The 21,296-nt window shown below is 41.6% G+C and overlaps 1 protein-coding gene and 1 long non-coding RNA gene across 12 annotated transcripts in view; one reads left to right on the top strand and one right to left on the bottom strand.

Annotated features, from left to right (window-relative positions):
* The window catches only part of chst15 (carbohydrate (N-acetylgalactosamine 4-sulfate 6-O) sulfotransferase 15), a 68,655-nt gene that overhangs the window by 11,937 nt on the left and 35,422 nt on the right, over positions 1–21,296 (bottom strand). For 8 of the 10 annotated variants that reach the window (XM_046853983.1, XM_046853986.1, XM_046853987.1 and 5 more), the window contains 4 exons: positions 16,109–16,374; positions 15,679–16,023; positions 14,394–14,733; positions 2,738–2,884 (listed from right to left, as the gene is read on the bottom strand). In XM_046853983.1, the coding sequence (XP_046709939.1) occupies positions 2,738–2,884; positions 14,394–14,733; positions 15,679–16,023; positions 16,109–16,186 (910 nt within the window). In that variant the 5' untranslated portion in view covers positions 16,187–16,374. Of the gene's footprint in view, positions 1–2,737; positions 2,885–14,393; positions 14,734–15,678; positions 16,024–16,108; positions 16,375–16,934; positions 17,019–21,296 lie in introns of those variants that run through there. The other 2 variants (XM_046853978.1, XM_046853981.1) reach the window with 2 other exon arrangements.
* LOC124388889 lies at positions 5,592–11,712 on the top strand. Of its 2 annotated transcripts, none has more exons than XR_006926482.1 (3): positions 5,592–5,985; positions 10,963–11,019; positions 11,098–11,712. It is a non-coding gene; the product is annotated as an uncharacterized LOC124388889 (long non-coding RNA). The 2 variants fall into 2 exon arrangements; XR_006926481.1 differs by lacking the exon at positions 5,592–5,985 and adding an exon at positions 10,520–10,888.

Raw genomic sequence — 21,296 nt, 5'->3', positions numbered from 1 at the left:
GAAACACACTGTGTGTCGTGATGTTCCAGCCTTTATTCCTCTTCTAGTACAGAGACGTGCAAACGAGCAAATGTGAACAGGGAGAGAGAGAGGAAGAAAGAAAGAAAGAAAAAGAATTAAAAGAAAGAAAGAAAGAAAGAAAGAAAGAAAGAAAGAAAGAAAGAAAGAAAGAAAGAAAGAAAGAAAGAAAATATTTTAAATAAAGGAAGTAAGAAAGAAAGAAAGAAGAAAGAAAGAAAGAAAGAAAGAAAGAAAGAAAGAAAGCGATTTAAAAAAGAAAGAAAGAAAGAAAGAAAGAAAGAAAGAAAGAAAGAAAGAAAGAGAGAAAGAGAAAGAAAGAAAAAAGATTTTAAAAAGACAGAAAGAAAGAAAGAAAGAAAGAAAGAAAGAAAGAAAGAAAGAAAGAAAGAAAGAAAGAAAGAAAGAAAGAAAAGATTGAGAGAGAAGGAAAATGCAAGAGAAAGAGAGAGTGAGTGAGAGAGTGAGTGAGGGATGAAAGGAGAGAGGAAGAGGGAGAGTAGGGGTGAGAAAGGGAGGGATGGGGAGAGAAAGAGAGCGACTGTGATGAAGACTCAGGCCACTGGACCCACAGGGAACAGAAGAAAGCTGATGTTCTAGGACTTTGTGCCTCTGAATGTTTCATGACTAAAGTAATAAACGTGTAAAAGATTTGGTTTGATGGGTTCTGATCTCACACGTCTTTATCTCTTCAGCTCCTTGGTGGAGGGATCGGGGAGGAACTGGCTGATGGTGGAGATGTGAGATCCATGGTGTTATCTCAGTGAGGTGTGACGTTATAATCAGAAGTACGGCTCAGTGGGGAGATACGATCAGAGGAACAGGAAACAACACTGTGAGATATCTGATCGCTAACTCAGCATTTACACTTTAAAAGTGCGAGTGAAGAGAAACAGATGCTGAGAAATCAGAAGTCTCAAACTTTACACTCGAACGTGGACACAAAGCCTGAGACAGGAGATAATATGAGTTATTTCAGTTAGAAAGTAAGATGGAGGAAAAGAAGCAGGAGAAGAAGAAGAAAAGAAAAAGACCAAGAAGGAGAGAAAGAAGAAGCAGAAGATTTAGAAGGTTATGTGATGTGATGGATGGATGGATGGAAGCAGAAGAGGATGAAAGTTCAGGGTACGAGTGTTTATTATAATAAAATGCGAACAGTTTAAACCTGCAGGCAGAAATCAGAAGCGTGAAGCAGGGGAAGGTCGAGTGATTGGCAACATAAAACGAGAAACAGAAACAACATTAAAACCCGTGAACACGTGAAACGTAGAAAACAAAATGCTGCAGTAATCAGCAGTGACACTGAAGTTCACAAATACAAGACTGAGAGTCATTACAGGTCAATCAGATACAGCTGAGATGACGTGAGAGACGTGACTAACACGAGTAACCACGAGATGAAGACGTGACAAAAACAAAAACGCACACATAATAATAATAATAATAATAATAATAATAATAATAATAATAATAATAATAATAATAATAATAATAATAATAATAATAATAATAATAACAATAATAATAATAATAATAATAATAATAAAATAATACTTTATTAATTATTTTATACAATAATAATACATATTTTTTGATAAAATAATTTTATTATTATAAAATAAATAATAATACTACACAATTATTATTATTATTATTATTATTTTTATAGTAGTAATAATAATGTAAAAAAAATAAAGTATTTACTTATTTATTTATATTTGTAATTTACAAAATTTATATTTAGATATTTATCTTATTTATGTAACTTGTTTTGCACTTTTTTTTTTACACATTTGCATTTTTAGCATTTTAAAGCGCGGCTGATTTCTAAGTCCTGATTGGTCAGAAAGTGGTGATGAATTCTCTCGGCTCTGAGAGAATGGCTGGTTCGTCTCAATGTGCTCGCTCTGATTATTTCCATAGCAACGACACCACATCGCTCACAGGGACTCGGTTATAATAACAGACCGAGTTATAAATCGTGTGTAATGGATGATCTGTAAAGAAGCTTAATGGGAAAAGTCTCCAGTGTCTGATGTAAAGGTGTAACTTTTATCATAAATGCTGAGTTTATGCAAAGGTGCTGGTGGAACAAGTGTTTATAACTGTAGTATGTCAGTAACGCGCCGAGTCTCAAAACAAACACCAAAATCCGCCATGACCAGACATCCGGCGATTAAAACCGTCCGTGTGGAAACATAGCAAAAGTTCTGTTTGTTGTCCTGATGATTTACGTCATTTAAAACACTATTACATTAATAAAACATTTATGAGAATATTTTCTTTCATGCTCTATGTTGAGTTCAGTTTCACTAATAATAAACATACATTTGCATAAAGCATCATTATTTGTCCATGTTAATTAGAGTATTAATTGCTTATTATCTGGTGAATCAGATATCTGAGATCCAAGATCAATGGACCTGATTCGACTAATCACATCACCAAAGAACCTGAACCTGCAAAAATTATAATAATATTTATAATAATTTATACTATTCAAAATAGTAATACACTGTTTGCTATGTTCAAATTAATAAATATATTGATTGATTTATAAATAAAACAATAAAATATATAAATATGATATTTTTAATTAAAACAATATTTTAATATTCATTATTACTTTTTTAAAACTCAACATATTATGGGTATATAATTTTTTTCGCATCACCGTTTCAGTCAGAAGAGTGACGAGTGTGATAATATGGATTATTACCGATGATGATGTCGGCACGATGGACTCCTCCTGCAGTCCTATTGGCCAACATCTGATACTGAATGTGATGTGCTGGCAGATCAAACAGATCCAGATAATCGTCCACTGGATAGCGAGCGTGGAGTCCATCACTGGGACGGATTATACCTGAGAGGAAGGAAGAAAGGACGGGAATCAGCAAACGTACACTGTTTAGATGATCTCATCCCAGAACATCATCATCATCAAAATAGGACAAGCAGGTGACCTCTCATGAAGAGTTCTGATTGGACAGCAAAGCACGCCAATGTTACACTCACAATCCTAAAATTAGAATGTTTTACCAATGAAAACACGTCACTGATCACCACTTCCTGTGTGCTCATCACTATAAACTCACACTTTCCTTCCAGGCAATCACAATCCAGTGTTCACCCTGACCAATCTTCAAGCATTAAATATCCCAAAGCTTCCTAGATATCTGATTCTAGTTTGTAATATAATTAAGTGAGATTTTTGAACATTCCCTTCCACATTTAGTCTTTATTTCCACTTCTTCCACTCCATTCTTTTGGGAAGAAGAATCTCTTTTGCTACATTTTGTGGAGATTCACTCAGTTGTAAATGAGTTAAAGTCAGATATTGATGTAGGTGGGGTGAGAAGGTCTGGGGTGCATTCAGCTTTCATATTCATTCATGTTTAATCGGGTTCTGAGCTCTATAGCAAAATATCTTCTACTCCAACCCATGAAAAACAGATCTTCAAAAAGATGGAGAAATTTCATACTACATCCAAAGACGTTGGAAAACTGAATACGTGTCTGAATACTTTTGGCAGTGTAGAGGAACGAAATAAATGCGTTATTCATAATAATATTATTAATATTTTTCATGTTTATAAAATACCAGTAGACGTCTTGTAAGTCTCTAAAAATCTTCGTAAGATTCTACGTCGGCCATGTTTTTGTTTATGCGCTACGTAATCCGGAACGTCCGGCCGCCGGCAGTCGTGTGATTTTTCTACGAGCATGTGGGAACGAACAAACGGATTCAGGATGAAAAGAACATCATCCCTTTAGACTTTTGGGAAGACAAACAAACAGATGATGGAGAACAGATGACAAAGAACCAGAACCAGAGGTTTCCACTGGAAAAAGAACCGGTTTGTATTTGTGTACTCCGGTGGATCCTTTTAATTCTTTCCAATCAAAATGTCTTCCAATTGCTTTTCCCAAAACCCGTTTCAAAAGCATCGTTCATCTCTTTATTCTCTTTACTGTTTTCTCTTCTGTTTGGTACGAAGGCCAATAAAAACAGTCTTAGTGCATGTGTGTGTGTGTGTGTGTGTGTGTGTGTGTGTGTGTGTGTGTGTAGGAAAATCTCACAAATGTATATTGACGTTCGTACAGATTATGAATTATTCTAGGAATACCACACATCCCACCCCCTCCGTCCTCTGGTCCTCTGATTGGCCGGTTACCCGACTGTGAGCCCCAGTTTACTGTCAGCTCGTAATACAGTGCGACTCTACACTGCAGTTACAATTTCATTCCATTCAATTCACAATTTTTAGCTCATTAATCAATTCAGTTCCATTAAACAAAATGTATGACTGAAAACACATTTTTACATGTTTGGCCTGGATAATATTCAATACATTTAAAATAGCTTTAAAATAGATACAATATTGTAAAGAAAACAAAAATACAGCTTCACCATGTCTTTGTAGTAAATAAATAAACTGATAAGATCTACCAAAATTGTAAATGATTGACTGATTGACTGATTGACTGATACAGGGAAGCAGGAATGGAGATCCAAACTGGTTAAAATGCCATTTTCAGCCTCTGGTGTTGGATGGTGGTGATGGATCTTTTTCACAAGGTTAAAACTTTATCAGGCAGATACACTGATCAGGCATAACATTATGACCACCTTCCTAATACTGTGTTGGTCCCCCTTTTGCTGGGGGGAACAACTTCTTTAGCAAGAAGGAGCTCGTCTGTTAGATCGGACCACACGGACCAGCCTTCGCTCCTCACGTGCATCAATGATCCTTGTCCCCCATGACCCTGTCGCCGGTTTACCACTGTTCCTATCTTGGAGCACTTTTAATGGATACTGACCACTGCAGACCAGGAACAGCCCACAAGAGCTGCAGTTTAGGAGATGCTCTGACCCAGATGTCTAGACGTCACAATTTGTCAAGCTCATTCGGCCCTTGTCAAACGCTTGGCCATTTTTTCTGCTTTTGACACGTCAACTTTGAGGACAAAATGTTCACTTGATGCCTGATAAATACATCCACCCACTAACAGGTGCCATGATGAAGAGATGATCAGAGTTATTTACTTCACCGCTCAGAATGTTATGGCTGGTCAGTGTATACAGAATAGTATAATGTGTGTTAGTCACTGCAGTCTAAAATCATTGGATTTTATAACTGCAGATTTTTGGTAACCAGCAATCTGTATATACAGTATAAAGGTGAAACTATTGAGACACCAGACTTTTCAACCAATATGTGGTTCTTCTCAAAACTGTTACCACAAAGTCAAAGGCGCAGATTGTTTCGGACGTCTTTGGATGCAGCATGAAATTTGCAATTCACTTAATCTTGGAGACCCAAACCTGCTCCAGCACAAAGCCAGCTCCATGAAGATCTGCTTTCCATTGGTTGAAGTGGAAGATCTCCTGCTATAGAGCTGTAACACTACTAAACAAAAATGAATGTGAACGCTGATTGCACCCCAGACCTCCTCACCTTCTCACCTACATCACTACCTGACTTTACTCACACCATTGTATCTAACTGAATCTCCACAAAAATCTAGAAAAACATCTTTCCAAAAGAGTGGAGCTTCGTATAAGACAAATGGGGACTCTATTGTGGAAAAGGATGTTTAACAATCTTGTGGTCTTATGAACAGGAACGGAGAGAGACAGAAAGGAATAGAGAGATACAAAAAAGAGAGAGAAAAAGAAGAGCGAGAAAAAGATGCATTAACTCTGTATGGGTCTGGATTTAGTAGATGGATTTCAAGCTAATGTGACCGGTTGAATGTCTTTAAGATGAAGACAAATAGACATGCATAAATAATGGGTGCATTTTAAATCTGAAGACACGCCCACTGCTGTGGAGTTGCGCTTTGACATTGAGCACACCTGTGCCACGTAATTATGTCGGCATGTTTGTGGCTTTATAAAAAGCACAGTTGAGTGAGACACTTTGATTCCTTTCCTATCTGTAGGCTGGGTGGCTAGAAAAGGTATTTATTCTTCTACTCTCCTATTGCTGTCCCCTGGTGAGTCGTTTGTTTTATTTTTATTTTTCACTGTGTGCTCTGTCCCTTCTGTTACAAAGGATTTAATCTAGTCTCTTTGATTGTGGGTAATTAACTGGTAAGCTTTAAATGGTATTAAAATATTTTTAAGCATTCTTTTGTTTAATAAATTTGGACTATTTTTGTAAAGTCACGTCTCTGTCTTTAATCCCATCCGAACCAGCAGGGTCCTTCATATTTTTGTAACTTTGTTTGGTTTAATTATTATATCTTTTGGGTTCAATCTATTTTCCTGGGTAAATAAATAACCCAGGTGGCGTAGTCGGTTCCTTTTTTTATTTTTAATACCTTTTAACCAAGGGTTACAATCTTGGCGCAGTCGGCAGGATTCATTGGGTATGTAAAGCAGAGATGTGACTATTTTTTGTGTGATATTAATTTTGGTGTTTTGATACTGATTTGTTTTGATCTTGAAACAGCAGCTAGCGCATTAGGTTTTTTTTGTTTTGTGTATTTTCCCCTCCCTTTTTTTTTTTTTCCTAATTAGGCTGTCACTATGGAGGAGGAGATGCAGCAATTGGGAGACTTGGTGGCCCAGCTTAAGGCTGATAATGAACGCCTTGAGGAACGGGTTGAGGTACAGGCAAGTCCGGGTGTTGCACCCTCGGAGTCTAATAAAAGAGGGGTAGATGTGCGCCCAATGTCTCCCTCCAATGGTAATTCAGTAGTGACAGAAAGGTTGATTTATGTCCCTAGGGAGAGGAAATGCCCTGTTTTTAGAGGCCGCACTGGGATTTCTTTGAATGATTGGTTAGAGGACGTGAAGACTAGTATGCGCGTTCGCCACTTATCCCTTATTGATAAAGCACACTTTTTGTATGATCATTTAGAAGGGGAAGCTAGGGAGGAAATAAAATTTAGGCCTAGAGAAGACCAGGAAGATCCAGAAAGAGTTATTCAAATACTTACTGAATTGTATGGTTGCCCGGATTCATATATTGTTTTGCAGGAGAATTTCTTTTCTCGACGCCAATTAGAGGGAGAGACATTTCAGGAATTTTCACATGCCCTCCTTGGCTTAATGTCAAAAGTAATTAAAAATGCTCCTAATGGTATGCCTAACTCTGAGGTTCTTTTGCGGGACCAATTTGTAGAGTATGTGCTGGATTCTGCCCTTCGAAGGGAATTAAAACAGTTTGTACGTCGAAACCCTAGGGCTACTTTACTTGATGTTAGAGGGGAAGCTATTAGATGGGAACGGGAGGGGATGATGAGGGGTTCTAGGAGCTGTAGCTTTTCAACTTCTACCCATGGGCCCTCCTCAGTTAGTGGCGCAAAGGTCCCAACCCTCTGTTTCATTTCAGGAAAACTAGAACCTTCTGTGCTATGGAGCCACAGTTCAGAAGGCTATGTGTTTGGCTCAGATGTTGTTTTCCCTGATGTACAAAATATGGCCCCTTTATTATCTCCATGCCCCCATGTGACTGTTAGTTTGGGTGGAGTGTTAGTTCCCTGTTTGTTAGACACAGGTTCAATGGTGTCAACTGTGACTGAAAGCTTTTTTTGAAGCACTTTGAGCCTTGGGGTAGGGACAAACTTCACTCTTGTCATTGGTTACAGCTTAAGACTGCCAATGGCTTAGATATTCCATACATAGGCTATTTAGAGCTGGATGTTGAAGTCTTGGGTAAAGTGATTCCTAAACGTGGTGTGCTTATAGTTAAAGACCCTCCAGGTGCTACTCAGATCTCCGGTGTTCTAGGCATGAATGTTATTCGGGAGTGTTATAACGAATTGTTTGGACAATATGGGTCAGCCCTTTTTGAAGCAGCTTTAGTGCAGCATGCCCCTAGTTTGTGGCAACAAGCCTTACAGAAATGCCATCAAGTTCAGGCAAAGGCCCCTTTAGAATCTTCAGCCCGGGTTCGGGTTCGAGGACGTAAATGTATTCATGTGCCAGGTGGCACCATAAAGTTTATTCCCGCTACTTGTTCTCAGCAACATACTGGATTGACTGTTGTGTTTGAGCCCTCTAGTGGTGGGTTAGCAGCAGACCTTTTGGCTTTTCCTGCCATTGTTAAGGTAGCTTGTGGACAAGTCTATGTTCCAGTTATCAATGTAGGGCTAGTTGATGTTAATCTTTATGCACGAACTGTCCTGGGTACTATTAGTCCAGTAACTGTAGTGAGTTTACCTCCAGGGGTTGAAGATGTTCCCATGAGTGTGCAGGCCACTGTCTCTTCCCAGGTAACTACTGGTTCTCTACAGGACAGGATAAATGCAGTTGATCTGTCCTCGTCAACTGCTGAGGAACAGTGTCAAGTTAGGGTGCTGCTGTCTAAATATTCTTCTGTGTTTTCGGAACACGATGGTGATTTGGGTTGTACCACTTTGATCACACATGATATTCCTTTGACTGATGAGGTTCCCGTTAGGCAGCGGTATAGACGCATTCCTCCCTCAGAATATGAGGCAGTCAAAGCTCATATTAATCAGTTACTGGAAACCCAAATAATAAGGGAAAGTAGTAGCCCCTATGCTTCTCCTATCGTCCTGGTAAAGAAAAAGGATGGTAGCCTGCGAATGTGTGTTGATTATCGTCAATTAGACAGTAAGACAAGAAAGATTACTTTCCATTACCAAGAATCGGGGAATCTTTGGATGCTCTTTCCGGTGCCAGGTGGTTTACTACGATGGACCTCGCAAGCGGCTACAATCAGGTCCCAGTGGCCGAGAAGGATAAGATGAAAACTGCCTTCTGTACACCTTTTGGGCTATATGAATGGAACCAGATGGCCTTTGGCCTGCGTAATGCACCTAGCACATTTCAGAGATTGATGGAACGCATGTTTGGTTCGCAACATTTCCAATCACTGTTACTCTATCTGGATGATGTTATAATGTTCTCTTCCACAGTGTCTGAGCATTTGCAACGACTAGAGGTGGTCCTGAAGCGTTTACAACAAGAAGGCTTAAAGGCCAAACTGGAGAAGTGTTCGTTCTTCCGGCCCGAGGTGGGTTACTTGGGGCACTTGATTTCTGACCAGGGGGTGGCGACTGACCCTAAGAAAAGGGCAGTTGCTAATTGGCAGCCCCCTCAGCACGTCTCAGAACTTCGGTCCTTTTTGGGTTTTGCTAGTTATTACAGAAGGTTTGTGGAGGGCTAAGCTGGCTGCCCCCCTTCATCGTCTAGTAGCTGACCTGACCGGGGCCAAGAGAAAGAATACAGCTCGGTCTTGCAAGGAGGCTTGGACAGAGGAGTGTCAACAAAGTTTTGATACTTTGAAGCAGCGGTTGGTGAGTGCCCCTCTTTTGGCCTATGCAGACTTCTCATTGCCATTCATTTTAGAAGTGGATGCAAGTTTTACATTAATTGAGCCCACACAGAATGGAATGGAGAATGTCCTTGTCCTGACTGATGTGTTTTCTAAATACACCCAGGCGGTGCCAACTCGTGACCAGAGAGCATCTACGGTGGCAAAGGTGTTGGTTAATAAATGGTTTTACAAATTTGGCGTTCCTAGTCGCATCCACTCGAACAGGGAAGGAACTTCGAGAGTATCCTTATTCATCAATTGTGCGAGTTGTATGGCATTGCCCGGAGTCGAACCACTCCACCTCATCCAACTGGAAATGGTCAATATGAACAATTTAATCGCACACCGCACAATTTGCTGCGCACTTTACCCTGCTGCGGACTGTATATCTCCCTCAAGTGGTTTTCTCTTATAATACTACCCCACATCAGTCTACAAACCAATCTCCCTATTTCTTAATGGTCGTGCAAGATCCACAACTACCTGTCGACTTTCTTTTGGGTCGAATTGAGGCTCCCACTCAAGGTAGTGTTCATGACTGGATTTATGACCATCAGACTAGACTTCAAGTGGCCTTTGATGGGGCTAGAAGTCACATGAAGGCTGCAGCGGACCGTAGAAAAGAGAGGCATGATCGGAGAGTTCAAGATGATCCTTTAGGTCAAGGCCAATTGGTGTATCTGCGGGATCTTGGTGTGCGAGGTCGGGCCAAGATTCAAGACTACTGGAGTTCTGTGGTTTACAAAGTGTTGCGAGCCGCTACATCTGGTGGGTCTGTGTACACCATTCCAACTGTTGATGATTTGGAAAAGGTGAGACATGTGCATCGTACTCTGTTAAGAGCTCAACCGGCCGGGCAAAATTTGGCGGAGCCTGCTGACCCCCCTTTCAGAATCTGATCAAGCCTCTATGGAATCTAGTGAAGATCTATCGGATGATGATATGTGTTTAGTGGTGTCAAGGCAAGCAGAGTTCCCTCTGGCTATAGTACCAATTGTTAATTCACCGCCAGCTCCTATTTGTACTTCGTCCCGGCCTCGAGCCCCTGAGGGTATTTCCATCTCACCTAATAGTCTTCCTGATCTTGAGCCTCCTCTAATCCATGATTCCTCACCTAGTGATCGTTCCGTGGCAGCAGAGCACATAGTGCCTACTGTAAGAGCACCATTACGTCGGACTACCCGAACAACTGCAGGTTACCATCCTAATGTCCATCATTTGCCAGAGACAATGGGGCATAGGGGGGGTATTGTGAGCTCTCGGATGACTGTAACTAACAGTGCTTCCACCCTTTTTAGGCCTTGGAGTTAATGTCGTCGGGTCGACGAATTTAAAACTAGGGGGTAATATGTGACCGGTTGAATGTCTTTAAGATGAAGACAAATAGACATGCATAAATAATGGGTGCATTTTAAATCTGAAGACACGCCCACTGCTGTGGAGTTGCGCTTTGACATTGAGCACACCTGTGCCACGTAATTATGTTGGTGTGTTTGTGGCTTTTATGAAAAGCACAGTTGTGTGGGACACTTTGATTCCTTTCCTATCTGTAAGCTGGGTGGCTAGAAAAGGTATTTATGGTATTTGGTAATTCGTTTGTTTTATTTTATTAGTTGCTAATCATGGTCTGAATGTGTGTTTGTAGGGAGGTGTGCATGAACGCAGGTAGCATTAGTGATAATAGTTTAACCCCGTTTGTGAGGTAAGCAACTTTATTGGGGGTAATTTTGGGAAAAGGGGAAACTGTTTGAAATGTTTTATTTGTTTGTTTGTTTTTTAGGTGCGGCCAAAGAGCGCTAGCTGCTGTTTAGCTGCTGTTTCGTACCTGTTTCGTATATGCTTTTACACACCGTTTCATAAACCCGAATTAGCTTGTTGGGTTACCGTTTGGACCAAGCGGACGTCGCGGTTGTAAACCGCTGTATTACTGAGTGTTTTAAAAGATTATCCTGCGCAACGGTTCTGTGCTATGTTTGAGTAAGGACTTGGATATTTATCTTTTGCGCAGGTGTATTAAATTAACAGGCTTGGTATTTTTGCTCCGTGAGCCGCTTGGACGCTTTTTAAATATTAATTGGGAGTTAATTGTTTTTTTTCTCTTTTTAACGTGTGTATAAGTGTGAGTACCAATTACATAATTATTTCCACATATAACTATCTGATGAGCTGTGATTTGAGACTTAAACAGAAGGGGAGTTTGTGTGTTTTGGGTTTATTTTTGGTTTATTCTTGTTTTTAAGAATTATGCACTGATTTGCGGTGTGCTCTGTCCCTTCTGTTACAAAGGATTTAATCTAGTCTCTTTGATTGTGGGTAATTAACTGGTAAGCTGTAAATGGTATTAAAATATTTTTAAGCATTCTTTTGTTTAATAAATTTGTACTATTTTTGTAAAGTCACGTCTCTGTCTTTAATCCCATCCGAACCAGCAGGGTCCTTCATATTTTTGTAACTTTGTTTGGTTTAATTATTCTTTTGGGTTCAATCTATTTTCCTGGGTGAATAAATAACCCAGATGGCGTAGTCGGTTCCTTTTTTTATTTTTAATACCTTTTAACCAAGGGTTACACTAAGAAAATACATTCCAGTGTTTAAGAGCTAATATTTTAATCACAGTTCGTGTGTGTCTGTGTGCGTATGCGTGTGTGTGTGCGTCTGTGTGCATGTGTGTCTGCGTGTGTGTGCGTCTGTGTGCATGTGTCTGCGTCTGTGTGCGTGTGTGTGCATCTCGTGTGTGTGTGTGTGTGTGTGTGTGTGTGTGTGTATTGCTGTAGAGGAAGCATGCTCTCTGTAGAGTCTTTTACCAGCTGCATGCTTTACAATGTAGTTAAATATAAAACGCCGGCTGCAGGTGGTACACGTGTGTGTGTGTGTGTGTGTGTGTGTATGTATGTGTGCGTATAACCCTCATTGGTTAGTAATTAGCTGTGAGTTGTGGTGCTGTGAAGAGGTTTTGCGTGTTGCGTGTCGATGCTTTGAACGCCGCAGGGCCAGATGGCAAATTGCTGTGAGTTTGGACAAGAAAGCTCAATTTCCTACACACACACACACACACACACACATATATACGCAGACATAGCAACAGGGTTCCACTAATCCAAAGCACACATACACTTTTTCCTTCGTTTCTCAGTCCCTCGCTGCTCGTTCTGCAACAGTGCGACTATTATCTGTATATACTGAGGAAAGATTTAAGCTCCACCCACAATATGACATAATGTGAGTGAAATATAAATCCACGCCCAGAAATGCTGTTAAGTTTCAAACACATTTTGGAATGTAAAGTCACGTTCACTATGCATCTTTGCTGAGAGAAGTTTGTTTCTATGGCAACGGGTCATTCATTGCTATTGGTTGTACGATCGATACTCTGATAATTAAAAATTCAGCTCCACTTGTGCTTAGTTTGGTAGAGGAACCTCTGGCCATCCAACATAGGGCTGCCTCTATCCAACCTCTGGCCAATCTCTGCTCAACCATGAGCTTCTTCCATCACACCTGTATCCAGCCTGGAGCATCATCATATTTTCCATTATCCAGTTTAGGGTTTCTTTAGGTAATCCCGTGACCTCAACTTTTCAGTCCAGAGCTTCATCTAACCAATATGGGGCTTTTTGGTGGGGGCAGTTCTGGGATGCTGAAGAGAAGGTTATAGGTCCTAAAGACGAGGTTGATAATGTAAGAGGGTATTGGGGTTAAGAAGGTGAAGGGTTTAGTGGGTGAGGGGGTTAAGAAGGTGAAGGGTTTAGTGGGTGAGGGGGTTAAGAAGGTGAAGGGTTTAGTGGGTGAGGGGTTGAGAAGGTGAAGGGTTTAGTGGGTGAGGGGTTGAGAAGGTGAAGGGTTTAGTGGGTGACTGGGTTGAGAAGGTGAAGGGTTTAGGGTTTGGTGGGTGACTGGGTTGAGCAGGTGAAGGGTTTATTGAGTGAGGGGCTTAAGTAAGTAAAGGGTTAAGTGGGTGAGGGGTTGAGTGGATTAGAGGTTAGGGTTAGGTTAAGGTTACCTCTTACTTCCTCAACCCCCATAACCTGAGAAAGTAAGAGGGTTGTGCTGGTTAGAGGGTTGAGCGGGTATGGGGTTTAGAGGGTGAGGGGTTGAGCAGGTATGAAGTTCAGATGGTTGAGTAGGTGAGGGGTTGAGCAGGTATTAAGTTGAGAGGTTTGAGCAGATGAGGGGTTAAGTGGATGAGGTGGTTGAGCAGGAGAGGTGTTTGAGCAGTTAAGGAGGTTAAGCAGGTGAGGATCTTGAGTGGGTGAGGGATTACGAGGTGATAGGTCTGAGCAGGTGAGGGGGTACCAAAGGGGATTAGGAAGATGATTGGTTAAATGAGTGAAGGGTTAGAGCAGGTGAGGATGTTCAGCAAATGAGGGGTTGATTGGATGAGGTGGTTGAGCAGGTGAGGAGGTTGAGCAGATGAGGGGTTGAGTGGGTGAGAGGGTTAAGCAGGGGATGGGGTGGAGCAGGTAGGGGCTTGAGTGTTTGAGGTTGCTGTGCAGGTGAGAAGGTATCAAAGGGGTCAAGGAGAGAGGAAATTAAGAAGATGAGGGGATGAGTGGATGAGGTGGTTAAGAAGGTGAAGTGGTTAAGCAGGTGAGGGGATGAGAGGGTGAAGGGGTTGTGCAGATAAGGAGGATGAGTGGATGAGGTGGTTTAGAAGGTGAGATGGTTGCGCATGTGAGGGGGATGAGAGGGTGAAGGGGTTGTGCAGATAAGGGGGATGAGTGGATGAGGTGGTTAAGAAGGTAAGAAGGTGAGATGGTTGAGCATGTGAGGGGGATGAGAGGGTGAAGGGGTTGTGCAGATGAGGGGATGAGTGGATGAGGTGGTTGACCTATTTATTATAATCACGGGAAATTCTTACATCAAAAGAATAAAACACTTCAGCTGTTTTAAAAAAAATAATCAATGCCAGACTGCAATCAGGAACTTCTGCTTCATCACATCACCTGATTATTTTACTCCACCACACTCAGAGTTTTGATCAGATACTCTATTTTGAGTCACCAGAAAACAAGAAGTTGCACATGAAGTGAGGAACGAGAGTGAAGATAAGAAGAAATGGATTGAGAGTAGACAAACCGAATCTCTTGCGAGTCCACCAGTGTGGTTCTTTAAGAGCGCTGACCCGGATGCCCGGGTGTAAGCGGAGACGCTCGTACAGGTCTGTGGTGCCACACTTGGGCTGGCCGATGATGTAGAAGTAGGGCAGGCAGCGTATCTGGAGCATCTTCCCTTCATGCCGGAGCAGATGCTTCCAGAAGCTTCTCTTTAGGATGTGGAAGGCGATGCGGGACTGGCGTGAATACAGAGCGTACAGGTTCTTCTGATACGGGTTCACGCTGGCGTTCCCGTCCAGCTGCTTGTACCAACATGGATTCTTCACATCTGGCAGGAAGCGATGAGGAATCACAGAGAACATCTGTCCAGGGGAGAAAACCAGGCTGTCAGAGAGGGAACGATGACACACACATGCGCGCGCACGCACGCACACACACACACACACACACACACACACACACACACACACAAAAATGTGTGTGTGTGTGTGTGTGTGTGTGTGTAATAAATGCCTTATTTTCCTCCACCATTGATCCTCGTCCCTATCCTTCCCTGATATGTGTGTGTGTGTTGTGTGTGTGTGTGTGTGTGAGGGCCTTGCGGCCCGTCCTGTTTAAACCAGACCAAATTACACAAAACCTTCTCATCGATTACATATTGATTACAAAGCAAGTAATTTCCCTCTTCCACTTCTACTGACAATCAGAGGAGAGGAACGACTGCACACATGTACTGAAGAGAAGAGAAGAGAAGAGAAGAGAAGAGAAGAGAAGAGAAGAGAAGAGAAGATGAAAGGAATAGTAAGACCAAAAAATGAAAAGATTAAAAAAGAGATTGAGCATTAAGAGAAAGAAAGAGAGAGTTCAGCTTACTACTGAGCAGTACAGAATATTAAACACACACACATGCACACACACCAGGCAGTGTGTCACAGAAAGAGAGGGAGAAATGAAGTGAATGACAGTGTGTTGCTGAAACTTGTCATCTGCAACAACACAACACTACTACACACACACACACACACACACACACACATGCTGTGGTTACACACACAGTTGGAGTTAATGCTACTGTGAGACATCACCTCCTGTCAAACACACACACACACACACACAGACACACCTGAGAATGAGTGAATGGCATGTTTTTCACAGCGTCTGCATCACTTCCACCAGCAAGAACAGGAACATGGAGGACGAGGAGGAATAAGCAGGTGTCTTAGCAATGTCAGAAACAGACAGACAGATAGAGAAACAAACACATGGACAAATGGAGAGACAGAAAGGCAGAGAGACAGAGAACTCACGTGTGGCTCATTATGGACCAACGTTCTCAGATCTGGAACTCTCCTGGGATTAAAGTCTAGATTGGACAGGATCCGGTGCAGAACCTGACTGATGTGGGTGGAGTCTTTAGTGGAGGAGAAGTTGAAGAGCAGTGCTCCTTTATGCATGGTGTGATACGGAGATGAGGTGATGAGGAAGGTCTTCCTCTCGCTGCTCAGCACGTACGAGGCCATGATGACGAAGAGGATGGTGAGGCCGAAGACAAAGCTGTAGACTTTGGAGCGTCTGATGCAGGACAGAGGAGCGAAAGTGTGCTGGGTTTCTCTGTGGACCTCCAGGAGAGATAACACACTCACAGAGTCCTGCTGAAACACACACGCCATGTGTAAGCGGACCTCCTGTGTGTGTGTGTGTGTGTGTGTGTGTGTGTGTGTGTGTGTGTGTGTATACCTGAAGTGGTAGCATCATCCTGCTATGCTCCCCAGCCACCATGCTCAGGAGACTGGATCTGTGGTGTGTGTGAGCCATGATGGAACTCACACTCCCACATGTGAGTGGGAGAGGAAGAGGAGGAGCGGGAAGAAGAGGAGGAGACAGAGGATGAGGAGGAGAGGGAGAAAAAGAAGGTGATGGGGTGGATCTGCTGATGTCTCCATAAAGAACAATGAGCAACGCCCTGAACACCGACTACATCATCTCAGGCATAATAGGATAACCTGGAGGAGAGGAGAGAGGAGAGGAGAGGAGAGAGGAGAGGAGAGGAGAGGAGGAGAGGAGAGAATGATGAGGAGAGGAGAGAACAATGAGGAGAGGAAAGGAGAGGAGAAAACAATGAGGAAGGAAAGGAAAGAAGTGGTGAGAAGAGGAGAGGAGAGAGGAGAAACGATGAGGAGAGGAAATGAGAGGAGAGAAAGATGAGGAGGAGAGGGAGGAGAAAATGATGAGGAAGGAGAGGAGAGGAGAGGAAAGGAGAGGAGAGGAGAGAACAATGAGGAGAGGAGTTGAGATAAGACGGAGGGAAGATGAGACGAGACAAGAGAAAAAGACAGGTGGGGAGAGATGTGGAAAGACAAAGAGAGAAAAATTTGTAATATTTTCAATATGATAAAAAGTTAAAAGAAAAAAGTGATAAAGTCTACACACACACACACACACACACACACACACACACACACGGCTGCTGCAGTCATTTATTAAAGATGTGTGTAAATATTTTTAAAGCCAAAAAGCAATAAAATCTTCTATTCAAATTTACAACAGTTCCCACTGTACTCACTCATCAGGAGACTCGGAACAGCGAGTAACAACCACTTCACATACAAACATACACACACACACACAAACACACACCCAGCTTTCCTTTAAACCTCACTGTAAAGCTCCACCTACTTTCTGTCCAGACCCCTTTATATATATAACCCCTCCCCCATGTTGTGAATTATTCTATAGAGTTTTATCATCAGACATGTGGCTTTACATGTCAGGAATTCAGTGGCCTTCCGGATATGACCTTATAAGTGTACGTGCGTGTGGGCCTGTGTGTGTGTGTGTGTGTGTATGTGTGTGAAAGAGAGTCAGTTTTTGTGATGTAACACCACATCCTGCATATTTGCTGTCTCAGAAAAATTAGTGTATTTCAGGACAGTGGTTCACCGACCTCACGATGTTTGCTGGTTATCTTAAGATATCCAAAATAACTCTCGACTTTATACACACACACACACACACACACACACACACACACAATACACAAAAGTGCACACAGTGCTTGTGTTATAAAAGCTTTTCATTGCGTTTGTGTGTGTTATTAAGTATGCAATCACTTTGGCAGGTCTTCATGTGTGCAAGTGTACAGGGACAAAAACACACATTTCAGGTGATGTGTTTATGAGGACTGAGTTTTGTAACAGGAATATGAGGACCTACAATCTAACAATAATCACACACATCAAATAAAAAAATAGCAGGAGATCTTCCACTCCAAAACATGTAAACGCATATGTTCATGGAGCTGCATTTGTGCACAAATGTAATGCTTGAACAGTTTTTGGTCTCCTAGTTTAAGTGAAGAGAAAGATTTATTGCTACAGCATCCAAAGGTATCTGATGCAACTGTGTGTCTGCAACTTTGTGAAACAGTTTGGGGAAGAACCACATCAAAAAAGGGGGGTGTCCAAATTTTTGCATGTGAAAAAAACAAATAATAAATACATGTTTTGATTATAGTTATAGTTATTGTTAATATTAATTGTATTTCATTTAGTATATTGTTTAATAAATGTCCTTTAAAAAATCGATGCTAAGAAAAAGTGAAACATGCGCCCCCTGGAGGCTCAGTATGTAACAGTATGTGATCTGCTCTGTTCTGTTCTCACACATTTCTAATCCCCACACAGTCCTAAACACTTCTCACAGCACTGAAACATGTCCACAGTGTGAGCGCTGAGATAAGAGACGAGAGTGGAGAATGCTAATTGTCATTGCAGATGTTGCCTCAACCAGAAACAGGCTCAGATACGGGCTCGGGAGGACGTTTTATCAGAAAAATGACATTTCTCATTTACGGCATGGAGGAGCAAAGACGGGGAGGAAGATAGTTATTTGGGTCTGAGGTTAAGTTTCTCTCTGACACAAGTCCATTACTGTAAGCAGACACACACACACACACACACACACACACACACACACACACACACACACACAAACACTAAGAAAAGCTCAGAAAACCCTGCATAAGGGATTTTTTGCCCCCAAACGCACTGTATTAAACCTATTTTGCCCTTAAGGCCTCTGTATACATCCTCTTCTGCCCCAAAACCTGCTGTTTAATACCTGTTCTGCCCCAAAAGCAACTGTGTAATACCTGCTCTGTAAAAAAAAATAGACCTGGTATAAAGCCAGGAGAGAGACTTGTACTTGTTACAGCAGAGTGAAATGCTGGGGTTTGAACCATTGACCTTCTGAGCAGTTACCTAGACCTTATAGGTAGCAAAGAAACCCATATACACTTGTTTTGCCATTCAAAGCTCCTGTATAACACCAGTTTTGCCCTTAAAGGCTAAATGTCTCTGTGAAGGACCTGATCTGTAACAAAATATTTAAAAACAATTTCTAAGAAGAAGTATTCTATTGTAATGATCCAAAAGACTGAGACACCCTCAGGTTGCACAGGAATGTTCTAACCTGATACAGCAGCAACCCAAACCGTGCTTCTGAGTTTGAGGGGAAATGTGATTTATAAAAAGCCTATTGTGAAATTTTCTCAAGAGTTTCCCAAAATTCATAAGTTAGCTACATGTAAAAAATGTGTAATTGTGAAGTGAAACCAAACAATTTGATATCATCTGGAGGTTTTTTTTTTGTCAGTAATGAACTCTAATATTGAAACTCACTCGGATGTTACGGTTGTGTGAATGCACTGGTGGTTCAGTTTTGGCCTCACCTTCTTCACTCAGACTGTATCATAGAGGATACGCCTCCTTCAATCATACTGACATGCCTCCTTTGCATAGACTCTAAAATAGACACACACTTCTGCCCTAAAGGCCCCCATATATGACATGTTCTGCCTTTAAAGCCCCTGTGTAAGACCTGTTCTGCCCTAAAGGCCCATGTATACCACCTGTTCTGTTTAAAAAGCCCATGTGTATCACCTGTTCTGCCCTAAAAGCCCATGTATACCACATGTTCTGCCCTAAAAGCCTATGTATATTTCCTGTTCTGCCCTTTAACCCATGTATATAATACCTGTTTTGCCACATATGCTTCTGGATAAGACCTGATTGGTAATAAAATACCCTGTATAACAACTGGTTTGCCTATTATAAAGCCGCGTTATGTAGCCTATTCTGCCCAAAAACCCTGTATACCACTCGTTATGCCCCAAAAGATCCCTGTATAATGAAATGTACTGTACCAGTACACAGTAATGTACCACATAAGCTCATGTATAACACCTGTTTTGTCCTTTAAACCCCTGCATTAAACCACTATTGCCCCCAAAGTCATGACCACTTCAAAAGACCTTTTCTATCCCCAAAACCACTGTATGATGACTGTTTTGCCCCATAAGCTCTTGTAAATGACCTATTCTGTAATAAAAGACCTGTTATAAAAGAGGCTTTTACTTATTATAGCACAGTAAAATGCTGGGGTTTGAACCAATGTCCTTCTGATCAGTAACTCAGATCTTAAACATTGATCTACGATTCAATGGTAGCTAGCAAACATATATAACATTGGTTTTGCCCTTTAAAGCTCCTGTACAACCCTAGATTTGCCCTAAAATGACCTGCATTAAACCTGTTCTGAAGGCCCCAGTGTAAGACCTGTTCTGGAAAAAAAAGATTCAAAATAATTCCCTAGAAGAAATGTGAGTTATAATGATCTAATTGACTGAGACTTCCTCAGCATGTACAGAAACGTTGCAACATGATGATGCAGCAATCCATCCGCTGCTTTTGAAATATGGAAAAAAGGAACTATGACTCATGAGGTTTATAGTGAAGTTTCTCAAAGTTTATGATTGAACAGATTTTGAAAAAGGTGGGTATCAAGTTTCACCAAACCTTCTTACATCGTCTGGAGATTTCTTTATTTTTTCCCAGTAAATAACTGGTGTTGAAATTCAATGGGTTTTGCTTTGGCTTTTTAGTTTTTAGTTTCACTTCTTCACTGTCATAGAGGCCACTCTCCTAATCAGACTGCAACACAGGAGGCCACACCCCCTTCAGTCAGACAGTAAAATAGAGGCCACACCCCCTTCAGTCAGACTGTAACATTGAGGCCACACCCCCTTCAGTCATACCGTAACATGGAGGCCACACCTCCTTTACTCACACTGTGACAAAAAGGCCACACCTTCACTCAGGCAATGACAAAGAAGCCACATCCCCTGCAATCAGACTGTAACATAGAGGCCATACTTCTTCAACTCAGACTGTAACATTGAGGCCACACCTCCTTCACTCACTGACATGCCTCCTTCATTTAGACTGAGGCCATGCCTACTTCACTCTTTTGCTAAAACTACCACAAAGGCCACACCTCCTTCAAGCCAAGCCAATATGGTGGTACACGTTTTAGCTCAGTTTTTCTAATGTATCAAAAAATGATTACACACCAGTTGATCTACATTACAAACAGAGTTTAATGGGCAAGACGGGTTAATGCTACACCTTCCGTTTGTGCAGTTTTCTGAAAATCATTCACCAGTCCGAGAGACACGGAGATGAATACCTGATCCAACAGAATTTAATGAAATCTTGCTTGTCCGCATGACTTCGCTGGGATTTCTGCCACTGCTAAACCTTGTTCTTGTCTCCCGTTCCAAAGCAGCGCACTCCCACTGGTTCTGTAACTAAGCTCAGATGGGGATCCTCTGTGGGGTTTTTCATTGGTTGTGTGAACAGCATGGATTGCTCTGAACTCAATCAATTAATGAAAAAATTAGTGTCAAGGCTTTTTTCTTTTTTGAATGTGTGTGTCCTTTTGGTCCTTTAATGAAACCCTCATAGAGAATCCTTCAGCGGGACAACAGGACACAAAGGAGCCACTGTGTCAAAATGAAACACAACAGTATGGTCCAGGGTTCATTAATCACCATAGGCTCAGGCCTGCTAATGACTCAAACTATTGA

Source organism: Silurus meridionalis, chromosome 7, assembly GCF_014805685.1.
Source record: "Silurus meridionalis isolate SWU-2019-XX chromosome 7, ASM1480568v1, whole genome shotgun sequence".
Lineage (NCBI taxonomy): Eukaryota > Metazoa > Chordata > Actinopteri > Siluriformes > Siluridae > Silurus > Silurus meridionalis.
The sequence above is the reverse complement of the archived record's forward strand: the minus strand, read 5'-3'. Positions and strand labels throughout refer to the sequence as shown.